The 20,917-nt window shown below is 30.4% G+C and overlaps 2 protein-coding genes across 2 annotated transcripts; one reads left to right on the top strand and one right to left on the bottom strand.

Annotated features, from left to right (window-relative positions):
- Positions 1–129: 129 nt before the first annotated feature.
- Positions 130–8,442, bottom strand: LOC106760392 (ribosome-binding protein 1). The gene is made up of 4 exons (XM_022786894.1): positions 8,288–8,442; positions 1,399–7,972; positions 1,191–1,318; positions 130–388 (listed from the first exon to the last, which is right to left on the bottom strand). Exons 1-3 carry the CDS (start codon positions 8,427–8,429, stop codon positions 1,309–1,311), a joined length of 6,726 nt encoding a protein of 2,241 aa, XP_022642615.1. The 5' UTR covers positions 8,430–8,442; the 3' UTR covers positions 130–388; positions 1,191–1,308.
- An 8,036-nt stretch (positions 8,443–16,478) lies between these two features.
- Positions 16,479–17,374, top strand: LOC111241312 (abscisic stress-ripening protein 1-like). The gene is made up of 2 exons (XM_022778908.1): positions 16,479–16,696; positions 17,007–17,374. The coding sequence occupies exons 1-2, from the start codon at positions 16,547–16,549 to the stop codon at positions 17,190–17,192; spliced, it is 336 nt and encodes a 111-aa protein (XP_022634629.1). The 5' UTR covers positions 16,479–16,546; the 3' UTR covers positions 17,193–17,374.
- Positions 17,375–20,917: the final 3,543 nt, after the last annotated feature.

The raw sequence follows: 20,917 nt of genomic DNA, 5'->3' as shown, positions 1-20,917 counted from the left end.
ATATTTCTGAAACAGAAGAATTTCCTAAAAACCAATTTAAATAAAAAAGCTATTAAATAAATATTCTTAACACTAAAAAATAATTTTTATAGTGATAAGTAAAAGTAGTCTTTAAATAGAATACTTTTATATAATAAAATTAGAATTTGGTACACTTAGTGGGGTAACAACACATACCAATAAACAGAGAACTAATAAAATTATGCAGCATAACTCATTAAGAATATCTTTATTTTTAAAGCCTTAATTTTAATTTAAAAGTTAATAATAAGCGTTTGAATTTGACTTCATGGTACCTTGGCTTAGCTAATGCTGAAATGCTGAACAAGACACGATTTTGTTTCGTGCGTGCTCATGCTTCCATTTCCAACTTCAAGCACATCAGAATCTAATGTCATAAGAACAATGTCATATATCAGGGTCTGATATTGGTATATTGTTCTAATTGCAATATTTTGTAGTTCCATGGCATAGCATACATAATAATGAATGACCTCTCATGTGTTATGATTCATTCTAAATCATGTTCAATATACAATTCTGGAGTTCAATCAGACTCTTATATTGTCTGATGGAAGGAAGAAAAATATCATCTACTAAAGATTCTTTTCTAATGTCGTGACAAATCGTTTAGTACAAATGATAAATACTATTAATTATCATAACACCGACATAAAATAGTTAAGGGTTAAATATGTTTTTAGTCCTTATACTTTGGGGCGATTTTGCTTTTTGTCCCTCTTTCAAACTAAGGTACAATTTAGTCCTTCAACCTTAGAAAACTCATGCTTTTACTCCTTTTTATCATATTTTTTTAATGTTTCAAGCATGTTTCATTATAGCATTTGGATTGTTTACACTGTTTGACACATTTTTGCTTCAATGTTAACTGAGAAACGCGTTTGAAACAGCAAATAAAGTTAAAAAACTTGATAAAAAAGACTAAAATCAGAGTTTTCTAAAGTTGAAGGACTAAATTGTATCTTAGTTTGAAAGAGGGACTAAAACCAAAATCATCCCAAAGTATAGGGACTAAAAACATATTTAACCCAATAGTTAATCAATTGAAATGATGAAGAAAATATAAATTTAAAGATAATATTTTTGCAAATCATTTTAGGATTACAAGAGCCACTATTAATTGTGTAAAAACATGAGAAGATCAAAGTCATGTATACCAATTTGCTTACCAAAACAACAAAGGTGTTGCCATGTACACAGCAAACAGGCCACTGCATGTTCTTCTCCGTTGAATTCCCAAGAGTTCAAAAGTTGAGCAGAAATGTGAACTTCAACTCACTTTGAATATTATTTAGCACTGAGAGCAAAGCAGGCACACTAAGGAAGATTCTCTTCACATGGAAAAGTGGAAACTAGATTTGATGAACACATACTTACCCTTTTATGGATCTTCTATGTCGAATAACGAGAAATATTCCAGAAGCAAGAAGGGCTGATCCTGCTATGATGGTCGAAATGATAAGTTTCTTTGATCTTTTCTGGTCCTTCTTCCCTCCAATGGCTTCCTCCTCACATTCTTTTTGCTCGTTCAACTCTTCGGAGTCTTCCTGATCGGATTCATCACCTTGTTCATCTGTCTTTTCTTCTTCTATTTCATGTGTTCCATTGCTTTCTTCCAAAGCTTTGTGGGTGCATTGTTGATCTTCAGGGGACTCTGGCTGTGGTGTCTCTCTTTGTACAACTTCTTCTGTTTCACCCTTGTTTGATGTTTCCCCATCTATTTCAGAGTCCATATCTGAGTCTTGAGATTCATCATCACTACTAGCATTTATCTTATCCTTTCCTTCAACTTCTAATGGTTGAGTGGAAGATGAAATTGGAAACTTTGATGATTCAGCCGTTTCATCTGCAACTAGTTCTGTTGCTGCATTACTATCTATGGAATGAATGAATTCTTTTCCTTCTTGCATATGATCTAAACTCACAGCCTTAGAGCCATCTTCTTTCAAACCATACTTTTCTAATTCACTTGGTTCTATACTCCACATTTCTGTAGACGGAGATGGTAGTTGATTTACCTGTAGCTCATCAATCTCACTTTTTTCTTTTGAATGTGTAGCTATGGCTTGTGCAAGATCTCCTTCTTTAGAAGTGGTTGCTTCTAGTAAATGCACGGTTCTTTTTCCCTCCTTTTGTTGTACTTCCTCCATCTTTGAAATTTTGTAGTCCTTGCTTGGCAGTGATAATTCACGAGGTTCTTTTCTTTGGCTTGCTGTAGGCATAGGAGAATCCTCTTCCTTCTTTGATTTTTCAACTTCTTTCTTTGGAGTCATTATTTGATGTTCTTTCTTGGTACTTTCATGCGAATTTTCTGCAGCCTTTTCTAATCCACTAGCCTTCTCAATCTCTGGAGTTATTTCTCCCATTTTAGGCTTCTTATCTTCTGCTGTTGTTTTTCCCAAGGGCTTTTCCTTTTCTTCTTGTAAACGATGTTGATCTTTTACCATCGTTTGGATCTTTGGACCTTCTCTTCCTTTCTGAGATGACTGAGATGACTTCGTTCCTTTTTCTTCCACTTGTATCTTCTCAGATTGGTCTACATTTATTTTCTTCGCAGACTCCTCCATTTGTGCATTTTCTTCTTTTGCGCCTTGTGTTTCTCCCATCTCTAGTAATTTTGGTCTCTTTCTTCCATCAAATACCCCAAAGTCAACATTCTCTTTCCCACTTATTTGGTCAGTAGACTTGAGTTTTGGTTTTCTAACTTCTTTCTCACTTCTTTCCTCAGTTTCATCCTCATCAAAAGCCTCATTTGGTTCAACATGCATCTTTATAGACCCTTCTGCTTTCAATTTCACAGTAACATATTCATTCTTATCCTTATTATGGCCAATTGCTTCCACCACCTTCTTGGGAAGCATTGCCTGAAAAGTCCCCAACACTTCAAATACGACTTTGACCATATTGTTTGGTACATTTGGTCCTTCTCTGGACTTCCTTTCATTGTTGGACTCCTCAGTTTCTTTCTGTAAGATCTCAGTTGCTGGGTTTTTCTGAACAACTCTCCTTGCTTCTTCGCCCTTCTTAGACTTTTGTCCTTGAACCTTTTCCATTAAATTTTCTGTTTCAGTCATTTCTTCTTTGATAATTTCTTTTGGGTCATCCATGTTTGAAACCTTAAGTCCTCTACTTCCATCTTGTCCCCCCAGCGGCTTGGGACCCTCTTCAGTTGGTACTTCAGATTTTCCTTCAGTAGTTTTTCCTAGTACATTTCTTTGATCATTATCCGTAATTCCATGCTTAATCTTCTCGACCATCTGAATTTTCTCTTTTGGTATGTATTTCTCATCTTCTCCCTTTTCCAGAAAATAGTTCATCTCTTCTTCCCCTTCTCTTTTGACCATCGCTTCTCTTGTCTTGGTTGTTAAGTCCTTCTTTGCTTCCGTATGCATCCATTTCGGTTCTTCTCCCTTATCCACAAAACATTCAACCTCTTTACCTTTTATTTTGACCATTGCTTCTCTGGTATCATCACTTTCTTTCATTTTCACTTTTGTTGAGTCTTTCTTTGTTTCCCTAATTTTGGATTCTTTAGCTTTAGCTTTATCCGCAGAATTTTCAATCTCCTTGTCTTTGCTTTTGAGCATGACTTCATTGGCATCTTCAATTTCATGCATTGTCTTTGTTGCTAGGTCTTTCTTTTCTTCAATGTGCATCCTTTTGGGTTCTTCAACTTCACCTTCACTGTTATCCACAAAATACTCAATCTCTTTACCCTTCCTTTTGATCATAGTTTCTTTGACATCGTCTTTTTCATGCACTTCCTCTTTTGTCAAGTCTCTCTTTGTTCCCATAAGCATCCTTATTGATTCTTTGTCTGCACTCTTATCTGCAAAACTTTCAATGTCTTTGCCTTCACTTTTTACCTTCACATTTTTTACATTTTCACTTTCATGCAATGTCTCTTCTCTAAAATCCTTTTTTGTTTCCATATACATCCTGTTGGGTTCTTCATCTTCGCCCTCATCCGAAAAGCATTTGTTTTCATTGCCTTCATCGGCACCATCACTTTCCTGCACTGTCACTGTTGTCAAGTCCTTCTTGTCTTCCACATGCACCTTTTTAGTCTCTTTATCTTCACCCTTTTCAAAACTTCCAATCTCTTCGCCTTTTCTTTTAGCCATTGCTTCTTTTGCACCTTTTGTTTCTTGCATTGACTCTCTTCCTGTGTTCTTCTTTGCTTCCGTATTTATCATTTTAAGTTCTTCACTCTCACCCTTATCAACAAAATATTCATAACCTTTGGCTTCTGTTTCGACCACTTCTTCTCTCACATCTTCATTTTCTAGTATACTGTTTGATGTTAAGTCCTTCTCTGCTTCCACATGCATGTTTATGGGTTCTTCATCTTCATCCTTATCAATAGAATATTCAGTTTCTTTGACATTCTTTTGGACCATAACTTCTTTGACTTTTTCTCTTTCTTTGTCTCTTTCTTTTGGTAACTCTTTCACGAGCATCTTTATGTGTTCTTCACCATCATACTTGTCAACAAAATTTCCAATCTCTTTGTCTTTTGTTTTGACCTTTGCCTCTTTGACAGCAGTTTTTGGTATTGTCTCTTTTCTTATGGCCTTTGGTTTGATATGCATCCTTTTGGGTTCTTCACTTTCTTGTGTAGTCTTTGTTGTTAAGTCCTTCTTATCTTCCACATACATGCTTTTGGGTTCTTTATCTTCACCCTTATCTGCAAAATATTCAGTCTCTTTGCCTTTCCGTTTGACCATAGCTTCTCTAATTTTTTCACTTTGTTGCCTTTTTTCTTTTGTTAACTCTTTGTTTGACTTCGCAAGCATCTTTGTGAGTTCCCCAGCTTCATCCTTATCAGCCAAATTTTCAATCTCTTTGCCTTTTCTTTTGACCATTGCTTCCTTGACACCTTTTATTTCTTGCATTGTCTCTTTTGCTACGTTCTTTGGTTCCATTAGCATCCTTTTGGTCTCTTCACCTTCACCCTTATCCACAAAACATTCACAATCTTTGCATTCTCTATCATCTTCCTTTTTCGCTTCCACATTCAAGCTTTTGGGTTCTTCACCTTCACCCTTGTGTACAAAATATTTAGTCTCTTTGCCTTTCATTTTCCTCATGACTTCTTTGACATTTTCACTTCCTTGCTTTGTTTCTTTTGTTGACTCTTTCTTTAGTTTCATATTCATCTTCTTGTTTTCTTCACCTCCATCCTTAACAACAAAATTTTCAATTTCTTTGCCTTTTATTTTGACAATTGCTTCTTTGGAACCTTCTATTTCTTGCAATTTCTCTTTTGCCATGTCCTTCTTTGGTTCTATATGCATCCTTTCGGGTTCTTCACTTACACCTTTATTCACAAAATATTTATAACCGTTGCCTTCTCCTTTGACCATTGCTTCTCTGACATTTTCACTTTCTTGCATGGTCTTTGCTGTTAAGCCCTTCTTTGGCTCCATATACATGCTTTTGGGTTCACCCTTTTCAACAAAATGTTCAATTTCTTTGTCTTTCGTTTTGAGCATAGATTCGTTTACTTTTTCATTTTCTTGTTCTGTTTCTTTTGTTAACTCTTTCTTTGCATGCGTAATCATCTTTGTGGGTTCTTCACCTTCACCCTTATCTGTAAAATTTCCAATCTCTTCTCCTTTTCTTATAACGGTTGCTTCTTTGACATCATATGTTTCTTGCATTCTCTCCTTTGCTATGTTCTTCCTTGATTCCATATGCATCCTTTCGGGGTTTTCACCACGCTTATCCCCAAAATGTTCATTATTTTTGCCTCCTCTTTTTAGCATTGCTTCGATATCTTCATTTTCTTGTATTGTCTCTTTTTTGAAGTCCTTCGCTTCCATATACAACCTGTTGTGTTCTTTCCTTTCACCCTTATCTTCAAATTTTTCAATCCCTTTGTCTTTTCTTTTGGACATTTCTTCTTTTATATCTTCAATTTCTTGATTTTTCTTTGTTTTTAAGTCCTTCGATGCTTCCACAAAGTACTCAATCTCTTTATCTTCTCTTTTGTCCATTCTTGCTTCATTCTTTTTCATCTTCTCTTTTGTTAAGTCTTTTTTTGCCTCCATATGCCTCCTTTTGTGCTCTTCACCTGCACTTTTATCCACAAAATATTCAATCTCTTTCCTTTCTCTTTTGTCCATTGCTCCTTTGACATCTTCATTTTCTTGCAGTGTGTTTTTTGCCAAGTCTTTTTTGGCTGGCTTGTGCATCCTTCTGAGTTCTTCACCTTCATCCTTATCCACCAAATATTCATTCTCTTTCCATTTTGTTTTGATCTTTGCTTCTTTGACATCTTCAGTTTCTTGCATTTTTGAAACACTCAACCTTTTGCTTTCCTCAGTTGTGCCTTTTGGTAACTTCTGAGGAAATTCTCCCTTTGTTTCCATTAAATCAAATTCTTCCTTACCAGCCTTTACTCCATTATATATTTGATCTCCATTACCAGTTTCAATCTTAGGAAGAACATGATCTTCATTCCCTATTTGAATCTTAGGCTTTTTAATGTTCTCTAGCATGCTCTTGTCATATATGTGCTTTTTACCATCCTTACTTGCCTGAATAGGAATTTTTTCTGATTTCCCTTCTTCCAAATTCTCTTTTATGCTTTTAGTTTTCTTCTTCCATTGAATCCTGGACTCCTTATATCCTTCTTGGTTTATACCACCAATGTTAGTAGGAATCTGATCATCTACATTTTGGTCAAGTTGTGGTGCCTTCATTGTTTCCATTCTATTTTCCTTCAGACTTTCATTTAGTCTATCCTCAGTTTCAGAACTCGGTTCTCCAAATTGTTTTTGTTTTGACTCTCCTAGTGTCTCTCCCTCAGTAGACACATTGGCTTCAACAACCATCTCTTCAGGCTCTTCTCTCTCCGTATTCTCTACAATACTTTTATTTCCCCCCATTTGTTCTATAACAGAATCTTTAGATACTCTTTGGATTTTATCTCCAATATTCTGTGTGACATCTGCACCTACATTCTGCTCAATTTCTGATATTTTCATTCCTTTGTGTCCTGTTCTTACATTATTTTCTTTCACACTTTCTCCATCTCTATCCTTAATTTCTGACTTGGATTCTTCTTCTTTCTGGATCACCTCTCCAATTATGTTTGCATTGGCATCATCAAGCATATTTTCACTTGCTCCTTTCTCCCCCTTCTCTACAAAACCTTCATTGCCCTCCATTTCTTGAACCTTCAACTCTTTATCTTGTCTTGTATCTCCTCCAATGTCTTTAGGCACACCTTCACCTACACTTTTCCCCTTTGCTGATGGTTTTACTCTTCCATCCTCATTCTTCAACTTTAATTCTTTGATTTCCTTTTGGCTTGCTTCTCCAATTTCCTGTGAGGTGCCTACTCCAACTTTTTGCTCTGGTTCTGATGTCTTCTTCACTTCATATTCTTCCTTTCCAACTTCTCTAAAACTATCTCCATTTTCACCATCAGTTCCAACTTTAGATTCTTCTACTTCTTTATGTACAATATCCTTAGTTATTTTCCTGTTGGAATCATCAAGCATCTTGTTAGACACTTCTTCCTTCTTCTCCATAGAACATTCACTCTCCTCCATTTCCTGAACTTCAGACTCTTTAGACCCCTTTTGGCTTGTCTCTCCTACAGCACTAGGAATGTGATCACCTTCATTTTTCTCTTGTTCTGATCTCCTTCCATCAGATTCTTCTTCCTTGACCTCTTCAATCTTAACCCCACAAATTCCTTTAACCAATTTTGGCATGATAATGTTCATTATCCATTCCTCCTCATCATACTTGGCTTTGATCCCATCCAATTTCACCCCATCAGGAATTTTGAAAACCTTATTAAACCCTGCAACATCAACCTCTTTCCTATGCATTAACCATCCCATCATCAAAATATTCTGAACAGGCTTCTCTCCACTAACTGATATCTTGCTACCATCTTCACTAATCTTGATGTTAATGTTATTCTTCTTAAAACCTGTGTTTGCATTGGGTACTTACCATATTTATTCCATAAAGAATAAAAGAACAAAAAAATGAAAAGAAAATAAGCACAAACAAGGTCATCACTTATATGCTAGATCACAGATATCCTTCAAATCCTACACAAGCCTTGTTCTTACATAACACTCAAGTTTGAATTCTAAGTATATAACTGCATTAAATAAATTTGAAAGAGGATTTTGCCATCATAATAGTTTTGCCTGATTCAAGCAAGATTGTATATCATGAAGAACAATTGTGATCTCTGCTAAAAAACTAAATGAGTTATGCAACATGTTACAAGACTGACCTTTGAGATGAGCAGTGAGAATGAAAGCAGTGTTTGTTTCTCTAGATTGAAAAACAGGTCCTGCTTTTGCTAATCGATATTCAGAGATGGAAGCAATGTCATCTCTAGTTTTGGTGATTTTGAGTCCCAATTCCAGGTCCATCTATTATGTTGCTGCTATAATATTTCCAGAACAAGGATTAAAAAAATGTGGTGTCAGAATTTAAAATAAAAAGTTTTAGATTTTTTAATAAGTATCAGAACAGAAAAATGATATTTGAGGCTTGTATCATTGGCTGGTCATAATTGTGAAGTTTCAACAGATGACACAAGTATTATTCTTTTCTTTCATTGTGGGTCCTAAATATGAGGATGATGCCTATACGGTTTGTGTTGTTCTTTCTTTTGAGGGAAGTTAGTACTTCCTTAGTTTTTAAAGCTCTCTTCATTAAAAACCAAACCTTTGTTCAGTGAATTCATGATTATTGTCATGTAATGAAATTCCAATACTATTTGTGTCACTTACTATTGCTTTTCTTGTTTCAGAAAACCAAGGTTTGAAACATGGTTGGTAATGTTATGTGATGAACTAGGTTTAATGTTATGCCCAAAAATTGATTAATAGCTTTTGTTTCATGAAGAAAAACATTTCAAGCAGAAGTGAAAATAAAATATATTCCATAACCCCATTCTTTTCTTATTCTACAAACTACAAATTTAAGTGTATAAATATCGTAATTATAGTATAATTTATAATTTTTAGAAATGTATAATAAGAATAAGAATTTTTTATATGGTGTATATAAATTATGCTTTTATTTTATTTTATTTGTAATAAATGTATTTTGTAATGTGGAAGAGAAAGAACACATGTTAACAAAATGAGAGTGTAATTGTGATGAGTGAAACCCAATTGCATAGTTAAACTTAAAATTTTAAAATACAAACCATTTTATTTTAAAAACATATAAAATTAAAATTAATATAAATGTTATCAGCTCATTAAAATAAATGCTTTATAATGTTTTACATAATATTTGAACTAAAATATTATATAAAATCCCTCTAAAATTAAAATATGTTTTAAATTAAAAGTAATCACTTTATATAATATTTGAACTAGTTTTTAAGAACACAATTGTTAGATTCAAAATCTTTTATTTTTTACCTTATTTTATTTTAAGTGCATCGTATATATAAATGGAATAAAGCAAAGATTTTTTTAAAACTTGTACAAGAATCACCTTTTCTTATTTTAAATAATGACTCACATGACTACCACATTTTTTAGATATCTATTTTTTTTTTTTTGTCTTATGTCAGTCAAATGGTTTGATTACTTAAAGAGCTCAATCGAATGACTAGGTCTCAAGGCCACCTTACTAAAGAGCTAGGTTTTGTCAACAATAGACCAAAAAGGGATTGAATTGGTTTCTTATCACGAATGTATGCCTTTAATAATTTTCTCTCAATTTTAATTTACTTAGCGGATAATTAAAACAATAATAAAGACTAAGAGAAGAGACAAAATTATACAGATAATTTTATACTGGTTCAAATCACAAGGATCTTACATACAATTACTAATCCCAACAGAGATTAACATTCTACTATCACAAAACCAATAAACTATTACAATAACATAGGAACACAAGCCTAAGGGTTTAGAAAACACTTCTCTTGTTACCACAAGAGATGAAACTCACTTCCCTTGAACGCCACAAGGGATGAACACCTCTTCCGATTGCTTCACGAAGGATGAGCAGTTCCTTTGAATATTCAAAAAAATGAAAGGCTTCACTAAGCAACAACAAAAACACTCAGTCACAATCCTAGTGAAAGTTCTTCCTCTATGCCAACACCAAGTTTTCAAAGCCAAAGCACAAGAGTTATACAAACCCTAGGTCACACTTTTCATAGTTTAAACAAACATATAAGTGTTATGTATTAGAATGAGAGTCTATAACCAATATATAAAGATCTCACTCAAGGACACCTTCAAAAATCCGTTGTTAGCTATTTCTTGCGTGATAATCTATTATCTAGTAGGGTAATCGATTATTCATTTAATGAATGCACAATGGCCAAAAACATGTTAAAAAATTCTCATAACTGTTGGAGATAATCGATTATGATAAGTCATAGTCGATTATGGATAATTGATTATCAAACCCAGTTAATCGATTATTTTAGAGCCAAAATGAGTTTTTAACATAGTTTAAAAACCTGTTTGTGATAATCGATTATCTTAAGTGCTAATTGATTATTGTAGAGTTTTTGTGACTCCAAAATGAATTTTAAAGCATACAATACATGGAATCAATAACAAATAGAGCCCTATACATAGAACTACTTATTACAAAAGCTTTAACATAAAAATAAGTCTTCATAAAGGTCTTCTTGCAACTTGAACACTTGAGATTTAACTTGAGACATCATCAAAACTTCTTATCTTCTTGATTTTGCTAATAATCTCTCCCTTTCTAATGCTGATCAAAACTCCTTCGATTTAAAGATTTTTGTAACCTATAATCATAATCTATAATCCACGCATAACTTGAAGAAAGAGGTAGATAAGAGATAAATATATTAAAGCCTTTAAACATATTTCTCCAATTATTTTATCATTATAAAATAGCTATGTATGATTAACCTTAAACAAGTATGCTCCCCCTAAATATAAGCCATAAATAAATAAAAGGCAAATAGAAACTAAGGAAATTTTAAGAATTTAAATAAAAGCAACAGAAGAGGCATAATGCAAAAATACATTAAAATGATAAGGCATGAAATCTAGAATTCATCACTATCACTATCAACTCTAGGATTAACTAGGTCTTCTAACACATGGACCCTAACATCTAGATTCCTAAGGAGAGAATAGACTTCTCCATGCTTAGAGGCCTAAAGAACAGATATATCATATAGTTGCCTAGAGATACTCTCTAAAGAATAGGAGGAACCGACAAGAGCAAGAGCAAAAGGACCAGTTATGTCTGGGGTGTCTGCCATTTGTTTGTCTTCATCTTCATCATCTAGGTTCCCTATATCATCATGGTGGAGATAGGTATTTCCTTGCAAGATAAAGCCCATCTGGCATAGTGAAGTGGCCTCAATCTCACTTCCATTGTGAGTACTCTAAGAAGCTTCTTTTGAGATATCTATCCCCTTATATTCACAGATTCTTCAGACCAATAAAGCATAAGGTAAAAGGTACTGCAGATACCTCTAAGCCTTCATCATAGTGTCGCAGATGAGAGTAGGCCAGTGAATCAGAATATCATTGATTATCCCATAGTTAATCATGATATCAACCTTGGAGCACTAAGCATGATTAGAAGCCCGTGGACATAACAAACAAATGATTAGGAAATGGATAAGCCTTTCATCCTTCTTAAGGCCACCAACCAACAAATGCTTCAACTTTTGATCCTTCAAGAAAGAGCGGAAGGCCATAATCTTGTTGAAGCCTTCAAGATCTTAAAAGAGCATCGTTGTGTTCTCATTAAGCTATAACTTGGTCACTGATGTCCAAATATTATCATCCAAAATAATATGTACTCCTTTTACCCTCATGGAGTAGATTCCATCACGTACCTTCAAGTTGAAATGGAAAACCCTTACTAAATCAGGATAATATTTACTTTGCATTCCCAAGAGTGATTGGATACCCTGGTTAAAGATTTGCGGTGAAAACTGAAAACCATATATATGAAACTAGTTAAGATCAACATACTTTAGAGAAATCAATTTCCTCTCCATCCAAAATGTGATGAACTTTTTATGCTTCTCTTCATCACAAATCCAACAAGTAATGTTATTACCATGCACAATATATATAACAAAAAGGTGTGTCATTTTTTACTTTTAATATAGACATAACCACATATTACATGTTACACCAGAAGATAAAGAAAATTTTGAAATTTCATAAGGTAAACAAATAATTAAATATTTACTTTTCAATTATATTTGTAATTCTTCCTTTTTACATCAAACACAAAAGTAGTAATAGCTTAGACGTAATTAACATATAATAAAATAAACTATTGTCATTTTTAACAGAAATATAAGCAAAACATGATATACATAATTAAATTAAATACAGGAAAACTTGATATTATCGACAATAAAAATCCATCGGTAACGTACACAATTCTTCGGTAAATTCAAATTATCGACGGCTTATCGATGGCGAAAATTCATCAGTAAATCTTTCAGTAATTACCAATGAAAAAATTTGTCGGTAATTACCGAAGAAAAAATTCGTCAGTAATTACCGAAGGAAAAATTCGTCGGTAAATACTATGATCTGTTTCATCTTCTTCCTCTCTTCCTTTCTTCTTCTTTCCCTTATTTTTTTTCTTCAATACACAAAATGAACACATTATAGACAAATGTTACACAGATTCATATAATTTTATGCACAAAATTTATTCATTTCGCTTTTATTCACTATCCCGCTTTGGTTTGTTACACAATGCGTGGAACGACAATAGAGACGACGGTGATGCATGGAATGATAGTGTTGCATGGAACAACAACGACAGGTTTGCATGAAAGAGGAAGAACAAAACCATGAGATCTCTCCTTTGCACGTGTTAGAGAAGAAGAAAATGAAGCGAAAGATCCCAAGCTTGATGACGTAGATGGCGACGGAGATGGCAACTCGGCTTAACAAAGATGGAGGCACATCAAAAGGGCTTGAAGTTGTTGTAATCTAATCTTAGATGGAAAAAATGGGAAAGATGAAGGGTTGCCCTCACAAGATAGAAAAGAAGACAAAGGGAGTTTTGAAAATAAAAGAAGAGTTCTGTTTGAATGTTTGAAACGAGAAGAAATAGGCATGGAAAGTGAATTTACCATCGGTAACTAAAAAATGAGCAGGAAAATTCCCGATCTTTTTACCATTGCACTACCGACGAAATTCGTCGGTAAGTAAAAAATGGGCGGAAAAATTCTCGCTCTTTTTATGTTGCACTACTAATGAATTTATTGATGGATTTATCTAAAGGTAAGTGAAATACACATTATCGACGGATGTACTGAAAGAAAAATCCTTCGGTAAGTGACACATATATTACCGACAAATTTACTGATGATTTTTTCCGTCGATAACATACACATTAACGACAAATTTACCAATGAATTTATCTATCAGTAAGTGACATACACATTACCAAGAATTTATTGACGAATTTATCTGTCAATAAGTGACATATACATTTCCAACAGATTTAATGATAGATTTTTTCGTCAGTAAATGATATAGACATTACCGACAAATTTAGTAACGAATTTTTTGTAAGTAAAAAATTTTAAATTTCAATGAAAAATCTGTCAGTAATGCAAATTTTAAGAATATATCTTTTATAATCCATCGGTAATTTCAAGAATTTTATAATCCGATTATTATCTTTTTATATATATATATATATATATATATATATATTATTATTATTAATGAGGCAATTTTAAAATTATAATTCTTTATGATATAAAATTAAAAATATTAAATGAAATTGAGTTAGGTGATATTGATTAATTTTGTTTATAATTGAGCGTAAAAATAGTATTAATTTCTATTAATTATTTATATATTTCTCTTTAATTGATTATGAATTACTCTTAATAAGTGTGATATTAATTAATCTTATTTATAATTGAGTCTAAAAATAGTAATTACTATTAATTATTTATTTATCTTTTTAATTTATTACTCATTTATTCTCCATACACGTGAAATTAATTTATCTTAATTGACCCTAAAAATAATATAAATTAACTCTAATTATTTTATTTGTTCCTTTAATTTATTACTCATTTACTCTTAATATGTGAAGTATTGATAAAGGATAACTTATAAAAAAAAATTATTGAATGCATTATATTTATAGAGTTTGTAAGTCAAGAGTATTAAGTTCATACATTTTGTTTTTTATATTTTAAGGATATCTATATTGAACATAGATTATTGATTTAATGACGTCTATATTTTATTTACACTTCAAACTAAACACTAAAAGTTATTATTATTACTCTAAGGACTCAAAAATTTGGTATCTATTTTAATTATTTTAATACTAAATAATCAAATATAAATAGAAAGTGTTTTAAAAAAGTATTATTATTATTTAAAAATACATCATTTCAATATAAATCTTTTTTATATTTCTATTTATTTTTTTCTTTTTCTCGTTTGACCATGTCTTTCGTGAATCCGAAATCATGTTTTTGGATAATTTAATTTAGAAGAATCATTAATTATTTTATTTATCTATTTAATTTATTGCTCATTTATTACTTTTAATATGTGAAGTATTGATAAAGTATAACTTCAAAAAAAAAAATATTTAATGCATATAGAGTTTATAAGCCAAGAGTATTAACATCAAACATTTTCTTTTTCATATTTTATGGATATCTATATATTGAACATAGATTATCATTTTAAGGACATTTTATTTTATTTACACCTCAAACTAAAAAGTATTAGTATTATTGTAAGGATGAAGAAATTTGGTATCAGTGGACCAAAAAATTTGGTATCATAGGATTTACCGTAGCTGTAAAATAATGAGATTAATTAATATTAAACGATCAATTATAAAATAATTAGATTTATTATTTTTTAAAAATGTATGATCTCTAGAAATTACTTTTCTATTTTTGTTTTCTTTTTCTGACTTGATCATATTTTTATAGAATCTGATATCAATGCATATATTTGGATAATTTAGTTTAGAAGAGTGTTTGATATATGGTGTATATTTATGTGATTATTTTGGAGTGTATTATGATTAAACATGTTTCCTAAATATATGATGCTTCTTTTGTAAATTAGTATTACCCTATTGTGTTTATTTGTTGTGTATGTGATTGTCTTTTTCTTTTCAATGATAACATTATTGGTGTGAGCAGATGCAGATGTAGGTGAAGGGACACATTTTGGAGGATGTTCTAGTCACTTGTCTCAGTCATGGAACAATATTAGATCATGTTAAGTATAAGTTTTTATAATAGAAACATAATATAGAAGTTTGAAATTTATATTTCTTAGAAGTAGCAAAACAAACTAGTTCAGTCCATTTTAGCCCGTAGAAACGAGTCGGATTGGATTATATTGTACTAATGTAAGATATATCTTGAATAAGTTGTTTTCTGAATATTTGTAATGAAATCTTATATTTTAGTAATATTATACTATTAAATTCGATGTTACACTAACGACCTTACAAATATAACATATGTGAGTTCAATGTTTTTAAAACTTTTATTTTTATTTTTTACTTAACTAAAAACCAACAAAATGAGTTCAGAATGAAATGTTACATTCATGCAATTAAAGCCGCTTATCCTTAAAATGATCTAAGGTTTGTGGGTTTGTGATGCCTTACTGTATAAACGTTTAAATTCATATTGTAAATATATTTATGAAACTAGAAGTATTAAGAATAAAAAAAATCTTCATTGAGTGATGAGGTATCAAATATTTTTTTTTCTTAATTTTGAAAGTTTGGAAAAAGTAGAGTGATGAGTCGTGTTGTATATGAGGGAGCTAGTAGTTTTGCTAGAGTTTCAACCAAATGAGGACTATTACTGTGTGTGACATGTCTCGCAGTAGTCATAGAATATCATTTCAAAGTCAAATTGAATTGTTTCTTTGTAAGATTCGAATATAATCTTAAGGATGAAGTGATTGCTTCCCTAAATCCTAAAACTATTATCATTACTATTAATAAACTATTATCTAAAATAAATTATACTGTTAATATAAAAAATATCTCATAATATAAGAAACAATAAAGATAAAAGATAAAGAAAATAAACTAAAAACTCGAAGTTTTACCTAAAATAATCTATACTCTATAACTATAATATATCTTTCCCAAAAAAAATTGCAATTATTAATTTCTTTTTAAATAATAATAATGTAGTAAAATATAAAGAAAACAATAATAAAAATTAGATATACTAACAACTAAAAGTATATAAAATAATTAAATTAGTTTTTGAAATGTTTTACCAAACATATTTTTGTGCTAGTAAAGTTAGTGTATAAGATAATTACATTAATTTATTATTTGCTTTACAATTGGCAGCAAAGTTAGTAAATCTTTTATAAAATCATTTATTGGCCTATAGAAAGGTGCATCTAACCAACCAATCAGATGATCATCATTTCCATTATAAATACAACAACTAAGCTTCTTATTCTCCCAACACACCTAAAATTCATTTCCCTAATTTTGGCTTTGACTTCCTATATAACTATTCATCATGGCTGAGGAGCACCACCACCACCACCTCTTCCACCACCACAAAGAGGAAGTTCCCGGTGAGGTTGATTACAAGAAGGAGGAGAAGCATCACAAGCATCTTGAACACCTTGGAGAACTTGGAACAGCTGCAGCTGGTGCTTATGCCTTGGTAATCACTTATCTATCTTCCTTCAATCAATTCATGTTTTACTGTATATATCTATTATCTTTGTGAGATCACCCCTTCCCCTTTGGAAAATCTTAGTAATCATCATTCATTTCGAAAAAAGGTTGCATATATATATATATATATATATATATATATATATATATATATATATATATATATATATATATATATATATATACATGCCATTCTGGTTTGTGTATTATATAAATTTTTCATGAGAAAATATGATCTGATATATATGATTCCAAATTGATTTAGTTTTGCTGTAATTGTGAATGATCTGATATAGCATGAGAAGCACGAGGCAAAGAAAGACCCAGAACATGCTCACAGGCACAAGGTAGAAGAGGAGATTGCAGCAGCTGCTGCGGCTGGTGCTGGTGGTTTTGTGTTCCATGAACACCATGAGAAAAAGGAAGCCAAGAAAGAAGATGAGGAAGCTCATGGAAAGAAGCACCATCATCTCTTTGGCTGAATCGACATCAACATGATAAAACAATATTCAAGCTCAGAATATCATCAGTGTGTCTGTTTTATTTTATATTCTGCAGTGTCTAAAAATAATTTCTGAGCATGTTTGAAGAGTGTTTTATTATTTATACTTTATGTATCTACTATCATATGCTATAATAATGTACATGTGCATTATATTGGCTATATTAATAACATAGTAGAGTGATTTTAAATTATTTTATCATCATTCCCTTTTTCTTGCATTGATATTCTGATTAATTGGGACAGTATAAAATATTACCAATCATTCGAAATGCAAGCATGATGGAAGAGTCATTCTGAAGACATTAGAAAATTTGTTAAATTTAAAATAAGTATTTCTGAATTAAATAATTTTTTTAAGAACTTTTAAATAAAGCGTGAAATTGCTTATTTTTAAAATAAAAAAAGGAAATAATGCATAAAAAGCAAAAGCAATTGCTTATTTGATTAAAAAGCACTTTATTAAAATGAATATATATAAAGTGTCAAACTCAACTATGATTTAAAAAGTTAGCTTGTTGCAAACTCAACAATCTCTTTCTATAAGTGAAAATGATCACATTAAAGAAAAATGAACTCTGATTTCAACTGTGGATTCTTAAGTTGAAAGAACTAAAATTCAAATAGACCTTGGAGAGAATGTGCTAATGTACAGGTTCTAACCAAGACAGGTTAGACTGGGGTTGAGAAGGATATTAAAAAATAAAATAAAAAATCCTTATAAAGTAAATTGGCTTATATATATAAGTTATTTGTTGAATTTTTTTTATATATAATTTTTGGACATTTTTACTTTTTAAGTTTTTACATAAAGTAATTTTAATTTATAGAAAAAATACTTAATTTTTTATTATAAGCTTTTATAGAAAATTTGTCTAAATATATTTTTTCACCTTTGATATGTTTTGTTATTTTTTTTTTTACCAAACAAGCTATTGGACCCACTTTTTAATATGGACATATATAAATTCAACAAACTCAGCCTCCAACTCAGATGAGATAAACCAAACTAACAGTCAAATAAATACTAATTATTACTACTAATTAAAAGTCTCTCTATTATAAAAAAATATCACAAACCACTCATTATTACTACACCAAGAAAAAGGTAGAAATCACCAAATGTAACAATCAACAATAATAATCTAAAACGATGAAAGAAAGAAAAATTATAAAAGAAAACAACAACCACATAATAATAACTTTGAACATTGCCAAAACCAGAACAAGAATGATTGGAAACGCAAAATAAACATATCTTAGTGGGCAAATTTTTTTTCCACTAAAATCAAGATATGGAATAATTGTGAGATGGCAAACAGTTTTACATCACCAGACATGAACGAGAAAAAAGAAAAGAAAAGAACTAAACGACAAGTTTTCTCTGCGTAAGGTGAATGTTTGTTGTGAAGCTATATGATTCAAGAAAATTTTACTTACGATGGAAACAAGCTGTATTGTGATTTTAAATGGATAAATTATTTACATATGAATAATAGTATGATTAATATTCACGTAATAAATAGAAAATTAGAAAGAAAAAAAAACACTATATATCTAAGGTCAAAGTATGACATATTTGCTAATAATTATTTTTGTTTACCGACAAAGTTGTTTTATACACTTCAAAAAGTTGTCTAGAGAAAAATAATTGTATGACTTCGTCGGAGAAGACAATGATTCAACATTTTGTGACTAGTTTACCTATATATTACTAAACATTTATAAAATTAAATTTTAATTATAAATATTCATATATTTACCAGAAAATACAACACCAATAAAATATAAACTTAATTTATAATTTAACATCATTTCAATTCAAAAACTTATGACAATATTTTTTTACTTATATATTAACTTTCTCAATTTTATTTATCATAAACTTAAGTTCATCTTAAATTTTCAACACATAAGAGTGTTATAAATATAATTCAATAACAATTTTCATAATCATTTTTATAATATATATATATATATATATATATATATATATATATATATATATATATATATATATATATATATATATATTCTAACTTCTCATCAAGTACGAATATTATGAAGTTTCATTTTGTCTTTAGCTTTAAAAGTTGATCTTTTTTCAATGGTTTTTTCTATATTAACCAAAGGCACATATGAAGGTGTATATATCTCGGCGTGAAAAGTGTATGTTGGAAGTTCACATCGATTAAAAAAATATCAATTTATAATATATAAGTAGTGCAAACCTCATCTTACAAGTCGACGATTTTGTGAAGTTGAGTTAGACTTAAAATTTACTTAACAAAAATAAAATCATGAATTGATACGTGACATCCTCTTTAACAATGTTACTACGGAACTAACGATAAGGACTCTTTATGTCAATTTTTTAAAAATAAAGACTCAATTAAAAAAAAAAAATTAAGAAACCGTATCTGCAATTTCCAACAAAATCGAAAATTGCTAGAATTATTAAACCATTAAATGTCAATCCAATATCAAATTACACCTAAATAATCCATTACCACCTTATAACCTTCATTTTAAAGGTGATGTTTTTAATACTAAAAGTTAAAAAGAAATATAAATTTAAAATAATTATTTTAGTCCTTAAACTAAATGTAAAAATATATAAATTATTAAAATAAATAAGTATTTACTATAAATATATTTATGAGACCATTTTATAATATATTCTTCTACATATTTTCATTTATAGTAAAAAATACTATTTACTTTTTAATTACTTTTTACAATTATTAAACTAAACACATTGAATAGTCAACATTTTTAAAATAAAAAATTAAATAAAATACTATTTACTAAAACGTAAGAAAATAAAACCGTGAAAAAATATTATAGACCGGAATTTACAGTTAAGTCTATTTATTAATAGCATTATACATTAGTACGTAATTAATCATGTGATTATATAAAAAAACATGAAATTCAGAACAAGTTTATAGAGAAGTTGAGGTTAACTATATTTCAATTTTATTTGTTATTTTATTTATTAATTTTTACTCACACTTAATTATTTGATGAGGGATATGTTTGGTGACACGTCATCTAGTGACCTCTACAGGGAGACATTAAATTTATACGTCTATCTCAAAAAAAGGTAGATATATGACTAGGTTGAGAGAATTGACAACTACTCAAGTTGTCCATTTGTTTGGATATGCAAACCTATAAACCTTTGAGAGAGAATAACACAAAATTCATCTCGATAGAAGAAAGACATCCATTATTTGTTATTCTTACGACCATGTTCCAGAAAGTGTGAAGAACCAAATATAACAAAGCATCTTGATATGAAAACTTAACTTATATAATTTATCGTAAATATATATAACTGATATTTAACATATGTCATTGATTCATGTTGTATGGGACACATATGACGTCCCAAACATTAATATGTTAAGGACGATATGGAATTCATATGTTCGGGAACGATGGAAAAATTTGAAGACATTGCTTACAACTCGTTAGGGTTTCAAAAGTAATAAAAACTTTTGTGAAAAGTATTATTCTTTTGATAAGGACACATGACAACTTTTAAGGAGAAACAATTAGATCCTGCTTTTCAAGTAATATCATATTATATGTAGGTTAAACTATTTATATTAACATATTGCTAACAAACATAATTCATTCTTTATACTTTGATGTCATAGGATAAGAAGAAAGCCACACAGAAGATCGCAAAAAAAATCT

The sequence above is a fragment of the Vigna radiata genome, chromosome 1 (assembly GCF_000741045.1).
Source record: "Vigna radiata var. radiata cultivar VC1973A chromosome 1, Vradiata_ver6, whole genome shotgun sequence".
Classification (NCBI taxonomy): domain Eukaryota; kingdom Viridiplantae; phylum Streptophyta; class Magnoliopsida; order Fabales; family Fabaceae; genus Vigna; species Vigna radiata.
The sequence above is the reverse complement of the archived record's forward strand: the minus strand, read 5'-3'. Positions and strand labels throughout refer to the sequence as shown.